The sequence below is a fragment of the Sander lucioperca genome, chromosome 10, assembly GCF_008315115.2.
Source record: "Sander lucioperca isolate FBNREF2018 chromosome 10, SLUC_FBN_1.2, whole genome shotgun sequence".
Classification (NCBI taxonomy): Eukaryota; Metazoa; Chordata; class Actinopteri; order Perciformes; family Percidae; genus Sander; species Sander lucioperca.
This window is the reverse complement of record NC_050182.1, coordinates 6,744,632-6,762,833: the sequence shown is the minus strand read 5'-3', so window position 1 is coordinate 6,762,833 and position 18,202 is coordinate 6,744,632. Positions and strand designations below refer to the sequence as shown.

General features: G+C 39.5%; 1 protein-coding gene across 1 annotated transcript in view; it reads right to left on the bottom strand.

Annotated features, from left to right (window-relative positions):
- The window catches only part of LOC116064632 (atrial natriuretic peptide receptor 1-like), a 124,633-nt gene that overhangs the window by 9,311 nt on the left and 97,120 nt on the right, over positions 1 to 18,202 (bottom strand). The window contains exons 7-18 of the mRNA XM_031319823.2: positions 17,355 to 17,490; positions 15,942 to 16,026; positions 15,514 to 15,631; positions 15,064 to 15,138; positions 14,305 to 14,382; positions 14,058 to 14,162; positions 13,510 to 13,581; positions 13,197 to 13,359; positions 12,584 to 12,739; positions 3,843 to 4,011; positions 1,837 to 1,983; positions 1,093 to 1,216 (exon numbers count right to left, since the gene is read on the bottom strand). Coding sequence (XP_031175683.1) covers positions 1,093 to 1,216; positions 1,837 to 1,983; positions 3,843 to 4,011; positions 12,584 to 12,739; positions 13,197 to 13,359; positions 13,510 to 13,581; positions 14,058 to 14,162; positions 14,305 to 14,382; positions 15,064 to 15,138; positions 15,514 to 15,631; positions 15,942 to 16,026; positions 17,355 to 17,490 — 1,428 coding nt within the window. The remainder of the gene's footprint in view (positions 1 to 1,092; positions 1,217 to 1,836; positions 1,984 to 3,842; positions 4,012 to 12,583; positions 12,740 to 13,196; positions 13,360 to 13,509; positions 13,582 to 14,057; positions 14,163 to 14,304; positions 14,383 to 15,063; positions 15,139 to 15,513; positions 15,632 to 15,941; positions 16,027 to 17,354; positions 17,491 to 18,202) is intronic.

Genomic DNA, 18,202 nt, shown 5'->3' with positions numbered 1-18,202 from the left:
GACAAACAGGCGAGGGAGTCCCAGTCCACCCGATCAGGACGCTCGGACATACTTTTTGCGCTCAGCACCCGCGGACAGCTGCAGACTTTGTCTGTCGTACAGCCCCGATGTTCTGTGCATTGTTGCTGGAACAGCTTGCACATCCATGCGACCGACACAAGTCCACATTGTTCTGCAGCGTGTGTGTCTGAGCCCGTATCCACCACATCCCCCTGTCAGGTTGTCAGCTGTGTGTCTGCCTGGCGTACTCTGTATGTAGGACGGCCGATTTTACCCGCCAGTCCTCATCGATATAGTGGAATATATAGTGGGATATAGTGGAATGTGTCACGTAGCTCCCTGCTGTGAGCGCTGTCCAGCAGAGAGCAACCATTTCTAAAAGGTACACTGTGTAGGGATTTCTCCCATCTAGCGGTGAAATTGTATTTTGCATTCAAAGGAATAGTGCTCTCTAGCACCTCGCTTTTTCAAATGCGCGTTGCAACTGCGGTAGCCGTTATGTACCAAGAAGCTATGACAACATGTCTTCCGATTTTCGCTTTTTTGGCGACGAGGATTCCTTCTCCCGTGGCTCGACATAAGTATGATCCTCCATTGTGAACTAAAGTGCAGCGCAGGCTTTCAAATTTGCCAGGGCAATGACAAGCACCTCTCACTGATCTCCTTCTCCGTTTCAGCTGGTTTCAGTCACGTGACGCTGGCTCTGAACGAAAACGCGTTGTGGATTAGCTAGACAGGTAGGAGCGATTATAGTTTTTCAAAATGGCGAAACGACATGGAAGCCTCCTTAGACTTGCCCGTCCAATGTAAATACAGATAAGAAATTCTCCGCCTACGAGGATAAGTCAGATCATTGGCAGAGGTCATTTTACACCAATGAGGACATGTTTATGAATGAAGACATTGATTTTAGCTAAGAAAATACTTAAAACACTACACAGTGTACCTTTAACAACTTTTTTTATTTCTGTTTTGTTATTTTTTGTAACTGTTAAACTGACACTAATTCTTATCTCAGTCCCTCCCTGTCAGACTTAATCCCAGCAATGTACACCAGTTGAGCCAGACTATAACAGTAGTGACTCTGCTCACCTGCATCGGCGTGCTCTCTGCAGAGATGGCAGTGAAACCCACGATGTCGCTGAAGTAGATGGTGACAGAGTCAAAGGCCTCAGCCTGAACCGTCTCCCCTCGCTTCAACTGCTCCGCCACCGAACTGAGGAGAGAGAGATACAGAGGTGAAGAGTGTAGTACTCGCTGTATTAGGGGTGTCATGATTCGTTTCAGCAGACGGCAGTTACACAATAAGAGCCACTAGATGGCAGAAGGATACTTTACAACAACAGTTTGATTTCCTAAGAGTTTACGAGACACAATTGAATGCACCATTAGTTTAACAAGGTGCACCTGAATGCATCATGGAGTCTCGTCGAAGTCCCGATGCTTTACCTATGTTGTTTGTTTGCATAACTCACTCACAGGGAAGGCTTAATGTTGCCACACAGTGACTTCAGGGAAGCAGGAGGATTTTCCAGTTCTGTTTCTCCGTCATCTCCAACTCCGGCAGTATCCATGGTGCCTAGAAAAGTGCAGCTGCAGGCTTCCGCTAAGCTAACGTTACCCTGTGTCTTTAGCTGCATGCTCCGGTAAGCTACGCCGTGTCTGTTTTTTTTTTTTTCCTTGGACAAATGCAAGTAGGCGGGGTGGAGGGAGACAAAAATACTGGGGGAATCACTGATCCTGCTTCTGATTTCAATAGTCTAAATCGAAAGCTCATTTCGATACGTGACACCCCTAATCTGGCAGATTCTGGTACAGCAGTACTGTAGTACTCACTGTGGTAGTATCTGGTACAGCAATGCTTCAGCCTTGCGTTTCTCCTCATGATAGGCTTGTGTTCGCTCCTCCACCAGCTCCTCCAGGTTGTTGGCGTACTGCTCCATACGGGACAGCAGGTTGTCCAGGATGTTGGTCCTCGACTCCCTGAATTTATGAATTCCAGAGTTATGAAATTAAAGGATTTTGTTTTATTATAAAATAATCCAGATAATGTTCAGGGCTCATTTAAAGCCTCTTCCATACTGTGTCCAAAGGTGGTTGTTGTTTTTTTTTCAATATATGAAAGTAAATATGATTTGAGAGATATTTTTTAAGATTAATTTACAAAAAGCAAACAAAGAAATTAAAAGGTGATGTATTTCTATTGTTGGGGTAAAATGATGCAACAATGTCAATATAAGTTTAAAAATGGGCAGCTCTCTTTTGGTTTATAAGAAAATGGTTTGTAATGCTATTTTTGAGGGTAACAAATGTTTTTTGTTATTTCCTTTTCCTTTGAGGTGGGTAGATTTAATCGATAAGAACATAGGATAGGCATATATAAGCTTTTGCTGCTTCAGCCTAATCCTTTCAGTCACTATTTACTGTTTGAGTTTACACTGTGATATGTACTGTATATAATTATTATTTTTATGATGACTGAATGAACTACTACTACTACTACTACTACTACTACTATACTACTACTACTATTACTATACTACTACTACTACTACTACTACTACTAACACACACCACCGCTGAAACTAGTTCCCAACAACTGCACTCTCCCTCTCTCTCCCCCTCTCTCCAGTTTGTCCTCCCTTACAACTTATTTGGGTTACACTTAACTTGAAGGTATCTACATAAGAGTGACATGACACTGTCATGAACATTATAAACAAGTCAAATACGTTTATGACGTAACGCTTCTTTTAGTAAGTGTCAATCGGTTGTTGTCATGACAAGTTATGGTTAGGGTTAGAGTTAGGGTTCATGTGTCATGACTGTGTTCATGACAGTGTCATGTCACTCTTATGTAGATACCTTCAAGTAAAGTGTAACCCTTATTTGGAATATCTACATTATCTGCGTAATCTGTTTATTGTCTACTTGTACCATCATTTATTCTGGTCTGAAAGGGTTTTGTGTTAAAACGTTAACTTCATGTTAGTACCCTGTACTGATGTTTTTTTTGTTGAATTGTAAGTTTTATATATTTGTACCTTTTATTAGATAGATATTTTGTTTTGTGTCAGCACTAGGAACGTGTTTATTTAAATGTGTCTGAATAATCCCATGATGGATGGGCCGTGTCAGCGGCCAGACACGAAAATAAAATATTCATTTCATGCACTATTTCCCTCCTGTTTGATGAAATCTACGCTGACCAGCTGTTTTTCTTACCAATGAAACTATGCATTCGTGTTTTTAAAGATTTACGTCTTGAGTAGAAACCACTGGGTTTGAGTCTGAACATGAGGTTTTTTTCCTTTTAAATATGAACGGTGATTTAAAGAATGACTTCTCCATCATGACAGCACAGTTTCTATTAAAATGTCCGCCTTCACTGCTCACAGTTTGATTTACAGTTAGTAAAGTCAGTGCCTGTTAATAATGTTAATTGTGGATTTAAATACATTTATGGTCTCCAGTTTATGACTTCTTTCTACTGCTACTATCATACAACATACACATGGGTTGGTAGAAGTTTATTTACTGTGAAAGTAATACATCAACACAATTTAAAAATAAAAGTAGATTTTGATCATGTTCATGGAACCCACAGCTTTATATTTGTAGAACATAATGAAGCATATTTCTTTACTTTTATTCATTACCGCATATAATGTAAGTGTGCCGTGCAATCTGTGGCCTGAAAAGTGTAGAAAAATACTTAATAGATTTAGAAGTTCTAGGCAACATCAAACTCAAACATCCCGGCTCTACCTCAGAGACATTCCATGTTAAGCTACTCAACTCTTTGAATTTCTTTTGAGTGAAACTATCGTTGGAGGACTCACTTGTTCTGTTTGCGCAGCAGCACCCAGATGTGGTTGAACTCTGGTCTCTCCGTCGGCTCCTCGGCCCAGCAGCGCTGCATCAGCTGTCCCAGCTCAGGACTATGGACCTGGGGGTCGATGGTCGGTCTGAGGCAGGGCCACTCGCCCAAAACCACCCGGTCCACAATCTCTGCAGAGGGAGGGAGAGACATGAGAACGCTCCTCACAAGGAAACACATTATCTTGTCTTAGCTTTCTAAAGAATACCAGCCATAGGCGGGTAAAGGTACTGTGACTTTTTAAGACATTTTTATGATATACTATACTATGAACTTTTTTTTTTACTACAAACTTTACTATGATTTTTTTGACATGCGCATTTTTAGTGCACAATGAGTTTTATGACATTGTATACTATGACTTTTATAAGACATACTATACTCTGACTTTTATAAGACATACTATACTCTGACTTTTATAAGACATACTATACTCTGACTTTTATAAGACATACTATACTCTGACTTTTATAAGACATACTATACTCTGACTTTTATAAGACATACTATTATGTATGTATCATTCTATTATGTTTACATTCTTGTCTTTTCATAGTCATAGTTAATATTTAATAATAAGGTATTGCACTGTTCAATCCCTGCACTCTCTTTTCAACAGGTTCTCACACTCATCTCGTAACATACGGACGCTTGGTCAGGTGCCTTTGTCGTTCTTATTGACGCTAAAAGTCTCCTTTAGCGTTATAAGTAAACGCGCTTGGTCGGGACTATTGCCGTCCCTTTTGACGCAGTTATGTTAAGGAAAAGGTCGTGGGTGGGCTTACGGTTCCGTGACACGCGGGAAGAACGGGATGGTTGGGTTTAGGAAAGGGTCGTGGGTGGGCGTACGGTTCTGTGACACGCGGGAGGAAAATAAAAAGCGACTATAGCAAGTGTGACAAGCGGGATGCGAACCCCGCTCTCCTGGGTGAAAGTCCTGTGTTTGTTTGACCCATCCACCCCTTACATACTACTCGCTAAATCCTATCTAACTGCTGCTCTCCCCAGTGCGTTACACAAACACGCTGAAAGACGCCTTTTTCGTCACATCAGACGCTGACAGCCACTGTCCAAACGTCCTTATTTTACGAGTTCGGAATGAGAACGGGTTGCTCTTTTACACTACCACCATTGCACACAGTCTATCATAGCACCTTTAACTCTTTTACACTACCACCATTGCACACAGTCTATCATAGCACCTTTAACTCTTTACATTTCTGTGAGTGATTTTTATGTATGTGAGATATGTGTTATGTGTGTTTGTTGTGTTATGGTTGTCAAAGCCTAAATGCCTAAAATTTCCCTCGGGATGAATAAAGTATCTATCTATGACTTTTATACGACATACTATACTATGACTTTTATACAACATGCTATACTATGACTTTTTTACGATATACTATACTATGACTTTTTTACGATATACTGTACTATGACTTTTTTACGATATACTATACTATGACTTTTATACAACATGCTATACTATGACTTTTTTACGATATACTATACTATGACTTTTTTACGATATACTATACTATGACTTTTTTACGATATACTATACTATGACTTTTTTACGATATACTGTACTATGACTTTTTACGATATACTATACTATGACTTTTTTACGATATACTATACTATGACTTTTTATGACTTTTTTTCGACCTACTATATACTATGACTTTTTTATGATTGTTTTACGACATACTACACTTACTTTTTATGATGTTTATGAAAAACTAAACTATGACTTGTTATGACATACTATACTATGATTAAGATTAAGCTTTCAATCTGGATATTACTGCTGAGTTTTAGGTGAAAAGTTTTGTTTTCCATATTTGCTAGAAACACACTTCATCTGTAACTCTGCTCTCATTCTTTCTGTCCTCTGTGGTTTGGAAACAGAAACTTTTCCATGTCAACTTTAAGTCTACTCAGGTATTTCAACTGTACACGCTACAATTGACCACAAGCCTATTTGAAATAAATGAGGCCTTGGCAGACTGCAGGCTGACGGTTCGTAAACTGTTCAACACGTTAAGTCCTGGAAAGTGTTTTTGGAAATAAAGCTGGCGAGAGAAAAAAAAACAAAAAACTGCTGAGGAATCAAAGTGTCGTCCAGCTGGCAACAGGTCGGACAAAGAGAAAACATAAATGTCCAGTCTTTCTTCCTGCTCTGTCAGGGTTTAATTGCTGGTTTCAGTCGTGTGATGCTACGTCTCTAATTCCTCTAATGAAGCTCAGCGTGAATTCTTTCAGGAAGACTTCTAATAACTTCAATCACCGCTCTCTCTTCCTAAAACATCAGCTGTTTAGAGGCGTTCACTTTTCAGTAAACCAACCAGAAATTCATGATCCGATCACAGCATGACATCCTGCTTTAAATGTCTTCTCTCTGTTGCTGTCAGCTGTCTTTTCAGGCAAACGTGCAACCCTCCTCCTCCCCTTCCACCTCTGGTCATGCATATGTACAATAAAACTTTGCATATCTGCAACGAAGTCTCTCCTGATTGAAATTCAGTCGGCGTTACAACGCAGACTGTATCTCTCCACATCCATCGGTCCATCTGCTTTGTTCGCTCTCACCGCTACCTGCCTGCCAGATCGACGACTTAACACAGCAGCAGTTTCCAATCAAGTCACTAACACATCCAACGTTATTCTATTATTATTTCATGTATATTTTTTCCTATTATTTAATGTTTACTCTGTACGTGTGCTGTGTGTCTGAAATTTTGCTGCTGCTGCAACAATTTTATTTCCCATTTTTTTTGGGATCAATAAAAAAAATCTATCTATCTATCTATCTATCTATCTATCTATCTATCTATCTATCTATCTATCTATTCATTTCACTAAAGAGGTAGAAACAGAAAAATGTCACTTTGCAATTAATGATGGAGGATAAATGGCTGCTTGTCTGGATTTCATTATTTTATTTTTTATTTTTTTACATTTTAAGAAACTTTGGTTCTGATTCTTTGATGTTTTCATTCAAAAAAAAATATTCTCTCATGTATTGTTTTGTTATTTACTTAATATTTCCTTCACTATGACTGCATTATAATTCTGACCATATTGTGAAACATCACAATTGATTTCAATTGAAACATTGACTTGGTTTTTTTTGGGAAATAGACTATTTATTTCATTTCTGCTTAACTTAATTGATTTTTTTTGTCCGCGTCTTCATTAAAGCAGCCATATTATGCTCATTTTCAGGTTCATAATTGTATTTTAAGGTTGTACCAGAATAGGTTTACATGGTTTAATTTTCAAAAAACACCATATTTGTGTTGTACTGCACCGCTCTCTCTCACTGCTGCAGATCCTCTTTTCAGCTGGTCTCTCTTTTATCTACAGAGTGAGACCTCTTTTCTTCTTCTTCTTCTGTACTATCTTTGATTTCACTTGCACATGCTCAGTAGCTCAGATGTAGATCATGTCAGCTAGCTAGCTCCAAGACAGTAAAAGAAAGGCTGTTTCTACAACTTCGGTCAGTTACAAGGCAGGATTAGCTGGGAGACTTCTAAATGAGGGCGCACATGGAAGTAGTTCTTTTGGAGATTATGGTGAACTTGTGTGTGTTGTAGCAGTGCTTTGCTATTGAAAACGAAGTAGCATGCTAGCGTTAGCATTAGCGTTAGCATGCTAACGCTACGAGCTAATGGTTGCGGTTAGCCTGCTCATTTCGGCTTGTGACGTCACAAGCCATGCCGATTTTGACCAGCTCACCCAGAGACTGAAGGCAGGACACATTCAGAAACCGTATCTCACTCTAAACAGCATGGAGGGACTTTTTTCAAAGTTTGTATGTGTGTGGAAGCACCAGAGACACAACATAACTCCCCAAATCCCAGAAAAAGTGATTTTTTCATAATATGGGCACTTTAACAGATTTATGATTTATTTTTTTCCTTTGAATTTAGGAAAATATTTGTAGTTTGGATATAAACCTGGTCTGGTTTTTAATTGATCTGCTTCCCCTTAACACCATTACAACCTTTTTTTGTTGAAAGAATTTAAAAATGTGTTCTCTAGTAGGCACGTAAATGAGTTTGAATAGACAAAACTAAGACTTTCGAAATAAAGATGGATGGTATATGTCATAAAAAGTCATAGTGTAGTATGTCAAAAACAGTCAGATTTCCAAAAAAGTAATAATATAGTATGTCGAATAAAGTAATTAAAAAGTCATAGTATAGAATGTTTAAAAAAAAGTCATGGTGTCGTAGTATAGTATGTCGAATAAATGTCGAAAAAAGACAGCATAAATGTCGAAAAAAGTCATAACATAGTATGTCGAAAAAAGACAAAGAAGTCATAGTATACTATGTAAAAAAGTAAAAAAAGTCAGTATAGTATGTCGAAAAAAATCATAGTATAGTATGTTGAAAAAATCTATAAAAAAAAGTCATAGTATAGTGTGTCGAAAAAAGTCAAACAAGTCATAGTATAGTATGTCGAAAAGTCATAAAAAAGTAATAGTATAGTGTGTCAAAAAAGGTTATGAAAAATGTCATAGTATAGTATGTCGAAAAAATTCATGGTATAGTATGTTGAAAAGTCATACAAATGTCATAGTATATTATGTCACAAAAAAGTCATAGTATAGTTTGTTGAAAAAAGGCAAAAAAGTCATAGGATCTGTTAATGCTCTATCTATAATCTATAATCTATAATGCCTCCACTCGGTACAGAATCATTGCACAACAGATCAGTCATTGTCTGGCATGTACCGGCAAAGAATAGCATCACGCCTTAGAATTAGCCGTCATAATTAATACAAACACCAACGATATACTTTCACGACTTTTTCAACATACTATTCTATGACTTTTTTTTGTCGCAAAAAATAGTCATAGTAAAGTTATAGTATAGTATGTCGAAAAAAGTTATAAAAAAGTCATAGTATAGTATGTCGAAAAAAGTTATAAAAAAGTCATAGTAAAGTCATAGTATAGTATGTCGGAAAAGACATAAAAAAGTCATAGTACAGTATGTCGAAAAAAGTTAAAAAGTTATAAAAAAGTCATAGCATAGTATGACGGAAAAGTCATAATAAAATCATAGTATAGTATGTCGAAAAAAGTTATAAAAAAGTCATAGTGACTTTCTTTCAACATACTATACTATGATTTGTTGTGACTTTTTCAACATAGTATACTGAATTTTGTTTTACTTTTTCCGATATACTATACTATGACTTTTTAAAGGCTTGTTTTGACATACTATACTATGATTTTTCAATGGCTTTTTTTGAAATACTATACTGACTTTTCTTTCAGTGCTTTCGACATAATATACTATGACTTTCATGACTTTTTTATGACTTTGACATTTTTCAACATCTATAACTTTTTTGCCTTTTCCCACATATACTATAACTTTTTTAAACATACTATACTATGACTTCATGACTTTTTTAGACATACTATACCTGACTTTTTTTCCAGATTATGACTTTTTAACGAAATAATATACTATGACTTTTTTCCACATACTATACTATGACTTTTTTGACATTATGACTTTTTTCAACATACTATACTATGATTTTTTGATTTATTTTTCGACATACTATACTATGACTTTTTTATGATTTTTTCATTTAAGTCTTGAAAAATCATAGTATAGTATGTCGAAATAAAAAAGTTGTAGGGGGGAAACTTGTAGCAGATCTACTGAATAAGTTTCTTTTCCACCCGTATTTATAGCAAATCTGCCAACCAAACTTTCTTTCCAAAACACATCAGCCTAATTCTGACTTTACCTCAGATCAGACCTCAGTTGAAGGCCTTTTTCCCCCAAAAAAGAGACAAGCCAAAAAAGAAAAATTAGGAACCTCGACTTTCCTGGATGAAGTGGTTTGGCCAACAAAACAAACAAATTCTTTCAGCCTCGTATATCATTTTTCAATCTCTAGTTTATTCCTGGAGAGACTGTTTTTCTTAGAGCAACAAATGTGTTGTCAGCATGTGGCTACTAAAGTACTAACATGAAACCCAAGAATGTGTTTTTCTAGGCTCTGTGTGTTCAGCCCACTTCATTCCAAAAAAAAAAACTATCCTCAGCATGAAACAGGCTTATTAGAGCATGTACACTTACTTAAAATTAAATTGTCCTGTAGTCTACTCCACTTTGGCAGGTAAGTAAACGCAGATACAGCAAACACAAATGTTACATTTATTTTGAAAATACTCGGTAAACGTGTGCCCAGACAGGAAAAGACGGCATTCAGCAGGTTTCTGTCCTGACCTCAGTAAACATCAACGTTCCCATGAAAAAAAAATGAACAGCATACACTGCTGTTAATGCTGTTAAATGGTAAATGGACTGCATTTAAATAGCACTTTTCTAGTCTCAACGACCCTTAAAGAGCTTTTACAGGTACCATTAACCAATTCACACATTCACACATGGGGGGAATGTATTCATGTATGCAGTGTTTCCCACAGATTAGAAAGCAATTTGTGGGGGGGGTGAAATACTTATTTTCGTAACAATCAAGTATCAAAAACTGAGGAGGACACGCTGTTGGATGCTGTCCTCCTCTCCTACCCTTTCTTCAATGCCTAACAAATCTATCTCTCTCTCTCCCAGTGACCCTGTCCTTCTGCTTGAGCTGCACTGGTTGTAGCCTGAAAATATTGTAAACAAATTAATAACATAACTAATTCCACTGGTCGGACTGTTCAGCTCTGTTTCAGACTCATCTGTCTCATCCTCAACACGTGCCTTTTTCAGTCGCGGAAAATACTTTTCAATACTCATCTGGATTGAAGCAGCAAACATTCAGTGTAAGAGTAGAAAGATGACATAACATTATTTATAATATGTTTATTTAATTCACAGCTGCTACATATAGTGTTTTGACCTCGACAACCCAACCGTGTTTTACCGCAAACTTGCAACTACACTGTAAGAAATGATTCTGTGGTCATGTAGATTTGAATTAATGTATTAGATAAAATATATTCAATATGATTGTGTTTTTGATTTTGAGGCAAATATTTAATTAAATTTAAAATAATAATGTTTGGAATAAAATCCAACCATTGTAGTTAAATAAAACATAAGCATTATATTTATCTAATCCCAAATAGAGAGAATATTGAGTTAATTCAAAAATTAGCCTGATTACATAATCAGGGGGAGGGGCTGTGTGTGTGTGTGTGTGTGTGTGTGTGTGTGTGTGTGTGTGTGTGTGTGTGTGTGTGTGTATGTATGAGAGACGTGTGAGCGACAGAGAGACGGAGGAGAGCAGGGAAAGGAAATGCAGCTGAACGAATACGTTGTGTGTTTTAAATAGCGTTAAAAAAAATATATAATAATAACGAAATGCAATATGTGACGGCCGGTGTTGATTGTATGGCGCACCGCCACAAATAAGTCTATGGGTGCGAAACACTGCGTATGTCACATATGTGACCTCTAGCTCACCCAACAGTGTTTGCAACCCGAGTCCTTGGCAGCGACCGCAGGTTCAAATCCGACCCGCGTCCCTATGCTGCATGTCGTACCCCCTGTCTCTCCCCCTTTCCTTTCTTTAAGCTGTCATGTCAATAATAGTCCACTGGAAACCCCTATACAGCCCATATGGAACCTAGAAATGTTGTCTCCTATGAACTTTTATGATTTAAATGTCATCTATAGGCCTAGTGGAGGAAATCAAGCTTGGATGTTGAAAGTTGCATTTCGGGCAATTAAAATAATTAGCATAATATGCTAATTAAGACACTAGACACTGCAAAAAAATTAACTAATAGATATCAACCTAGAACTTAACTAGTTGATTACTTACATCAAGTACTTTATTTTTTTCATTATTTGCCTGTGGTGTTTAGTGTAATTTCATCCCCTAGGCCTATAGATGATATGTCAATCTTAAAAGTTGATAGGAAACAACATGTCTGGGTCAAAGACATTTCCAGTAGACTACAAAGGCCATAAAAGCCCCAAAAAATGATCTTAAAAAAGAAAAAAATTAGACCTGATAGGAGAGGGACTTTAGGGCGGTCAGGGTAATTAGACCATGTAAAAAGTAGGAATGCACCGAATACAAGAGTCGGCTTCGGATTTGGCCGAATATTGGGCTTTTTGACGGGGTTCGGTTTCTGCTGAACTTTAGAATTTTTTCCTACCGAACCGACCCCTACGCACCACGGTGGTCGACGTAATGACGGCGCCGTTGATTACGGGAAGGTGTTTACGTAGGTGGAGCGTTCAATGCAGTAGGCTGTGAGAAAGTGAAAATGGAACTCGTGAGCAGAAAAAGTGTAGTTTGGCAGTACTTTCAGTCAAAAGAAGGCCATTCAAGTCCAGCTACATGTTCAATTTACAATGCTGATTAGTCTGGTGGTGGCGAGGACTCTAAACTATACATAACATCACCGCTGTTACAACATCTGGTATGAAACATCCGAAAGAATACGAGTTGTGCATGAAGGAATCTACAGACAGCAGCCAAAATGCAGCAACTTCAGGTACGGCAAAGGAAGGACAGTCACTGTTTACTTCATTAATGTGCTTACTGTGTTCATGGACTGAGGATGGAGGAGGATTCAGTATTCGGTTTCGGCAGAATCTTAACCAGTGGATTCGGTATTCGGCCGAACCCCAAAATTCTGGACTCGGTGCATCCCTAGTAAAAAGCCAAAGTGTCTACACACTGCACTCTGCATATACGGGTCCTACCTTTGGGGCTGAGAGGGTCCCCCTCCAGGTAAAAGGCTCCTCGGCGCAGCGCCACCTCCTGGAGGATGATGCTGAAGCTGTAGACATCTCCTTTCTGAGTTCCCTGAGGAGGAGGAGACTCCATCCTGAGCAGCTCTGGAGCCATCCACAACCTCTCTGCAGCCAAAAGATAATAGATTTGATATTAAACTTGAGGAATATTTTGTTTATTTTACAGCTTCGGGGTGTATATGGTTATGCAGTATCTACGTTTCTTTTAATCAGAGTTGGATGTTGATTGGACAAAGTATTTTTGGTAATTGAATGTTTGGTCATATTGATAATATTCTTTACTTCTCTTCTTTAATCAGATAGTTCCTGATATGAACTTTAGACACTGCATTTTATCAAGCAAAGCTCTTGTTAAGCTGCTTATGTTCAACATTTAACATTTAATAACTTCTAAAATAAAATAAAAAAAAATCACTTGATTATGTGTGAGAATGTGTAGATAACTTCCTGTAACAAGCTACTGGAGCACAAATGTTTAGAGTGTGTTTAGAACAGTGTCTGGATGTATAAATCACACAAAGAGTAGAAGTGGTATGGATAAACGGCTGAAACGACGACTCACGGGCGTAGTAGGCATACGCATCTTTTCCCGAGTTGCTCAAAGATCGGAAGCTGGACAAACCGTAGTCTGTGATCTTCAGGACAAAGCGGTTGTCCACGACACAGTTGGACGACTTGAGTTTACCGTGAGACACGATGACGCTGTTGTGGAGGAACACCATGCCCTGCAGTGAGAGAGAGAGAGAGAAGGAGAGAACTGTATATACACATATTATCAGATACATACAATATTATTCAGAGATATTATAAATGTTAACAGAGGAGAAGAGTGTGAGAACAGGTTTGGAAGATAAAACACGAATAAAGAAATGTACCTTGACGATGTCATTGATGAGAGAATATTTGAACATCCAGTCCAGAGTGATGCTGTCGTTCTCCAAGATGTCCTGAAGTCACAAAATACAGACTGTTAGACAGAGAGAAAGACAGACAGGCAGACAGACAGGCAGGCAGGCAGGCAGGCAGACAGACAGACGGACAGCAGAAAGACGGACGGACAGACAGACAGACAGACAGGCAGGCAGACAGACAGACAGACAGACAAATAGATGGACAGCAGACAGACGGACGGACGGACGGACAGACAGACAGGCAGGCAGACAGACAGACGGACAGCAGAAAGACGGACGGACAGACAGACAGACAGACAGGCAGACAGGCAGACAGGCAGACAGACAGACAGACAGACAGACAGACAGGCAGACAGACAGACAGCAGAAAGACGGACAGACGGACAGACAGACAGACAGACAGACAGGCAGGCAGGCAGACAGACAGACAAATAGACGGACAGCAGACAGACGGACGGGCGGACAGACAGACAGACAGACAGACAGACAGACAGACAGACAGACAGGTGTACCTGCAGACTTCCTCTGGGACAGTACTCTGTGATGATGCAGGTGTTGGGAGGGTCGATGCACGCTCCAATGAACCTGGTCAGATGTTCGTTCTGAACGTCTCGCATCTACACAAAGTATACAAACTATATCAATATACATAGATATATCTTCCTTTTTGCTGCAGAAGATCTACACTCACTTTACTTTTTTCGCTGAATAATTGAATCATTCTCTCTGTTCTGAATCAGAGAACCGTGAGACACTCACATGTTTGAGTTCAAACAGGACCTTCCTGTTCAGCTCGATGCGTTTCCTGTTGGTGTATTTGATGGCGGCAATGTTTCCCTGGAAGAACACACAGAGACATAGAGAGAGAGCGAGAGCGAGAGAGAGAGAGAGAGAGAGACAGAGAGAGAGACAGAGAGAGAGAGAGAGAGAGAGAGAGAGAGACAGGGAGAAAGAGAGAAAGAGAGAAAGAGCGAGAGAGAGAGAGAGAGAGACAGAGACACAGAGAGAAAGAGCGAGAGAGAGACAGGGAGAAAGAGAGAAAGAGAGAGAGAGAGAGAGAGAGAGAGAGAGAGAGAGAAAGAGAGCGAGACAGAGAGAGAGAGAGACAGTGAGAGAGAGAGCGAGAGAGAGAGAGAGAAAGAGAGGGAGAAATCACTGGGCTGCAAAACACTACATTTAAAACCTTTAACTGTAATCCAAACCTGGTTTAGCGCCGACCGCCATCTACTGTAGCTAACACACTATGGAGAAGTAGCTCATACAAACACACTTCAACACATCTGGGTAAATACATGTTTCAGTGAAATTTTAGGTGGATAAACAAATGAGCTTTTGTGCATCCAGCCCCCTGAGATGTAAAGTGCATCACTTCCTTTGTCACAGGAGCGTTTAGACGTTGTGTTTTGAACAACTGATGAAAGCTGCATGTAGTCAGACAGAGCGGAGAGAAGAGACAGTCTGTAGTTAGACTCTCTCAGGAATTACTATCAGCGGAAAACAGAAACGCAACAAACGTACCTTGTAGTATCCAGTCTTTGCAAAAACCTGCATGTTTCCATCTCCAGTCATCAGGGAGCCGTAGTTCGAGCCTCTCTGAAGACAGACACAGGGTCAGAGTGTGTGTGAGTGTGTGTGTGTGGTCAAGAGTGCTTTGAACACACACGACTGCTTCATATTACAAAGAACAAAAGACACAAGAATAAAACAAGTTAGGACTCTGCGGACGCAGAATTCCGCAGAATTTTGCCCAGATTTTCAGCAGCATTTAAATAAAACAAAACGAAAAACTCAGAATGTTTACACTTCTGCACCCCAGGCAGAACAAAATGTCCATTAAATTCCGCAGATTTTCTACACTGAAAACTGTAAAGCAATCCACAGATTCTGTTTGGGTCTGTGTGTGTGTGTGTGTGTGTGTGTGTGTGTGTGTGTGTGTGTGTGTGTGTGTGTGTGTGTGTGTGTGCTGACCAGTGACAGAGTGATCCTGCTGCCGCTGCGCAGCACCTTGTCCACGTTGCTCATCTGGATGTCGCACCAGGAAATCCTCCAGAGCTGAGCCACCAGCTCCTTCTCCAACTTCATCTTCCTGCAGAGAGAGAGAGAGAGAGAGAGAGAGAGAGAGAGAGCAACTCTGAATATGAATGACCAAATTTAAGTTATATTTCTCTAAATCTGTGTCTCTGTGTCCCAAACGGCAGCGGCAGATGGCCGCCCACCAAGAGTCAGGGTCTCTCCGAGGTTTCTGCATGTTTGAAGGAAGTTTTTCCTCGCTGCTGTCGCACCAAATGCTTGCTCTTGGGGGGGAATTGTTGGGTCTTTGTAAATTATTGAATGTGGTCTAGACCTACAAACACTGCTGATATAGTTTAATGGGAACAGACAGCAGCAGCTCTCACCTGTAGATGAAGATGGTGATGGTGAGAGTCATCATGAAGATGAAGAAGATAACGATGGAAACCATCTGATGGATGGTCACCGTCTCTGTCAAAGAGAAAGAGAGAAACTATTTAATAACCTCTGCAACCACATTCTTTTCAGAGAAACAACTGAATTTAATACACTGATGATACAACATAAATGTTACAAACCATGAATGAATATTGAATTATTAAAGCTGTAGTGCTGTAGACTATTTTATCTAAATGAATGTTGGTTACATTCAAGCCATTGCCAAGTGAGTTGATAGAATGATAGAACGCTAATTAAGCCTTTCGGCTCCACAAAACTATCTCAGTATTTCTCAGTGTGACTATGTTTACAAAATGCTGTGGTCCGTGCAGCAGCTCGAGTGATGCGTTTTACGTCACCGCTGAGAATGGCAACAGCAGCGTTCAGCTTTGGAGACTAAGAGGACAGCTTCAACAAGTGAAGGCATGGCTGAGAACCCCAAAAAGCGCCCAAGAAAAGTTTCAGTCAGTGATTGTACTGCTAAGAAAAGACCTACACGTTCAGCAGAAGGACTAAAATCCAAAAAAGAAAGTGACCAAAGGACCGACCGTATCTCTGTTGCATAAAAGTTACACCCCCCCCCTTTTTTTTTAATCCTCTGTGTCCTCCTTCCCCTTCTTTAGAGCCCACAATTCTGACATTGAGTCTGTGGGAGCGGCCTTCGAGGTCCCTCACTTTAGCTCGGACGAGACCATTAGCCACCTGTAGCGAGATGCATGTAGCTTCCAGTGCTGTGATGAGTCTATCAGTAGCTGATAGGACCTCGTCGAAGTCATCAATGCGACACTCAGTTTCATGGTGTTTCTTCTGAGGCAAGGAAATACAGGCTCCGACAGAGTCGAGGCGGCCCTCCAAGGATTTCTTTAAGTTAGCAAGCTCAACTCCGTGGTTAGAAATAGCGGCTAATATAGCTTTTGTTGCTAGCAGCCAACTTGGATGTATCCTTCTGACTCTTGTCCTTCCTAGGCATTGTGATACAGAACCACTTTCGAGAGATTACAACACAGTTTAAATGGCAACCCAGCAGATAAAGATGACATGGATCGCTCAGAAAACACGTCTATCCCATTACTGTGCATGAGGGCTCCCCCATCCTCCTTGATTTGACGAGATAAACGCTACTAGCAAATGAATGGAGGAGGGGTGGGGGTAGTGCGTGATCACTAAAGGCTTGCTTCACGTGGATGCACCGAAAGTGTTGTTGTCATTATTTTTCCTCATGGGGGAGACAGAAGCTACGCACTACAACTTTAAAGGCATAGGAAAGGTCAGAGTTCACAGAAAACAACTGAACTAAAAAGGTACAAAATTAAACAACAACGTTCAACTGAAGTAAACTGGTTCTAGTTTTGTCCACTGACTTGTGAGGCAGGCAGGGTTGTCGTTTTTGAAGCCGCAGACGGGAACATCGCGAGGACGAACTCCACCCAGCCACTGCAGTGTTGTTCCAGGGATGGCAGTCAGCTGCTCCTCTGAACTGTTGTACACCAAAACTATCTGCAACAGAACGAAAAAATACAGGTTTTAGAATTTGACTTTATGCAGATGACCCTCTTCTTTGCTTTTATAATAATTTCTCATGCTGAGCTCAGTTTACTGGAAGTATTAATGTCTGTTGCACCTGTCAATGTTTCAGGGGTGGAAGAAGTATTCAGATCTTGTACTTGAAGGTATAATATGTAATATTCCTGCATTGAAATGTCTAAAAATGACTAGATCCATGTTCTATATTTAGTTGTGTACTTATATAAATATTAAACATACACTTGCCCAAAGTCGTTCAAACATATAAGATTCAAATTCTATTCAAACAATATTTCAGCTAAGCTGTTATACATGAAGGAAGAGACGGAACGCCAGGAGAAAATGAATAAACATAGGTGATGGGAAACAAAATGTCACACACTGACAATTAGCATCTACGTTACGTCAACAGCTACAGGAAAATAAATGTTAAAGTTTATGCTACACCCTTCCACCAAGTTTTAAAGAAAACTAGGCCAGTAGTTGTTCCATGATCCCGAAACATAACCTCGTCCGATGTGCTAACAATTTTAATCTACTGTATGTATGTATTAGCGCTACGTTACGTCAACAGCTACAGAAAATTTATGTTAAATCTTTACACGGAAGATTACTGTAACAATTCATTTTATCAAAACTTAACAAAATGTCATGACTTTTCCAAATCTTTCAAGGATTTTACTAA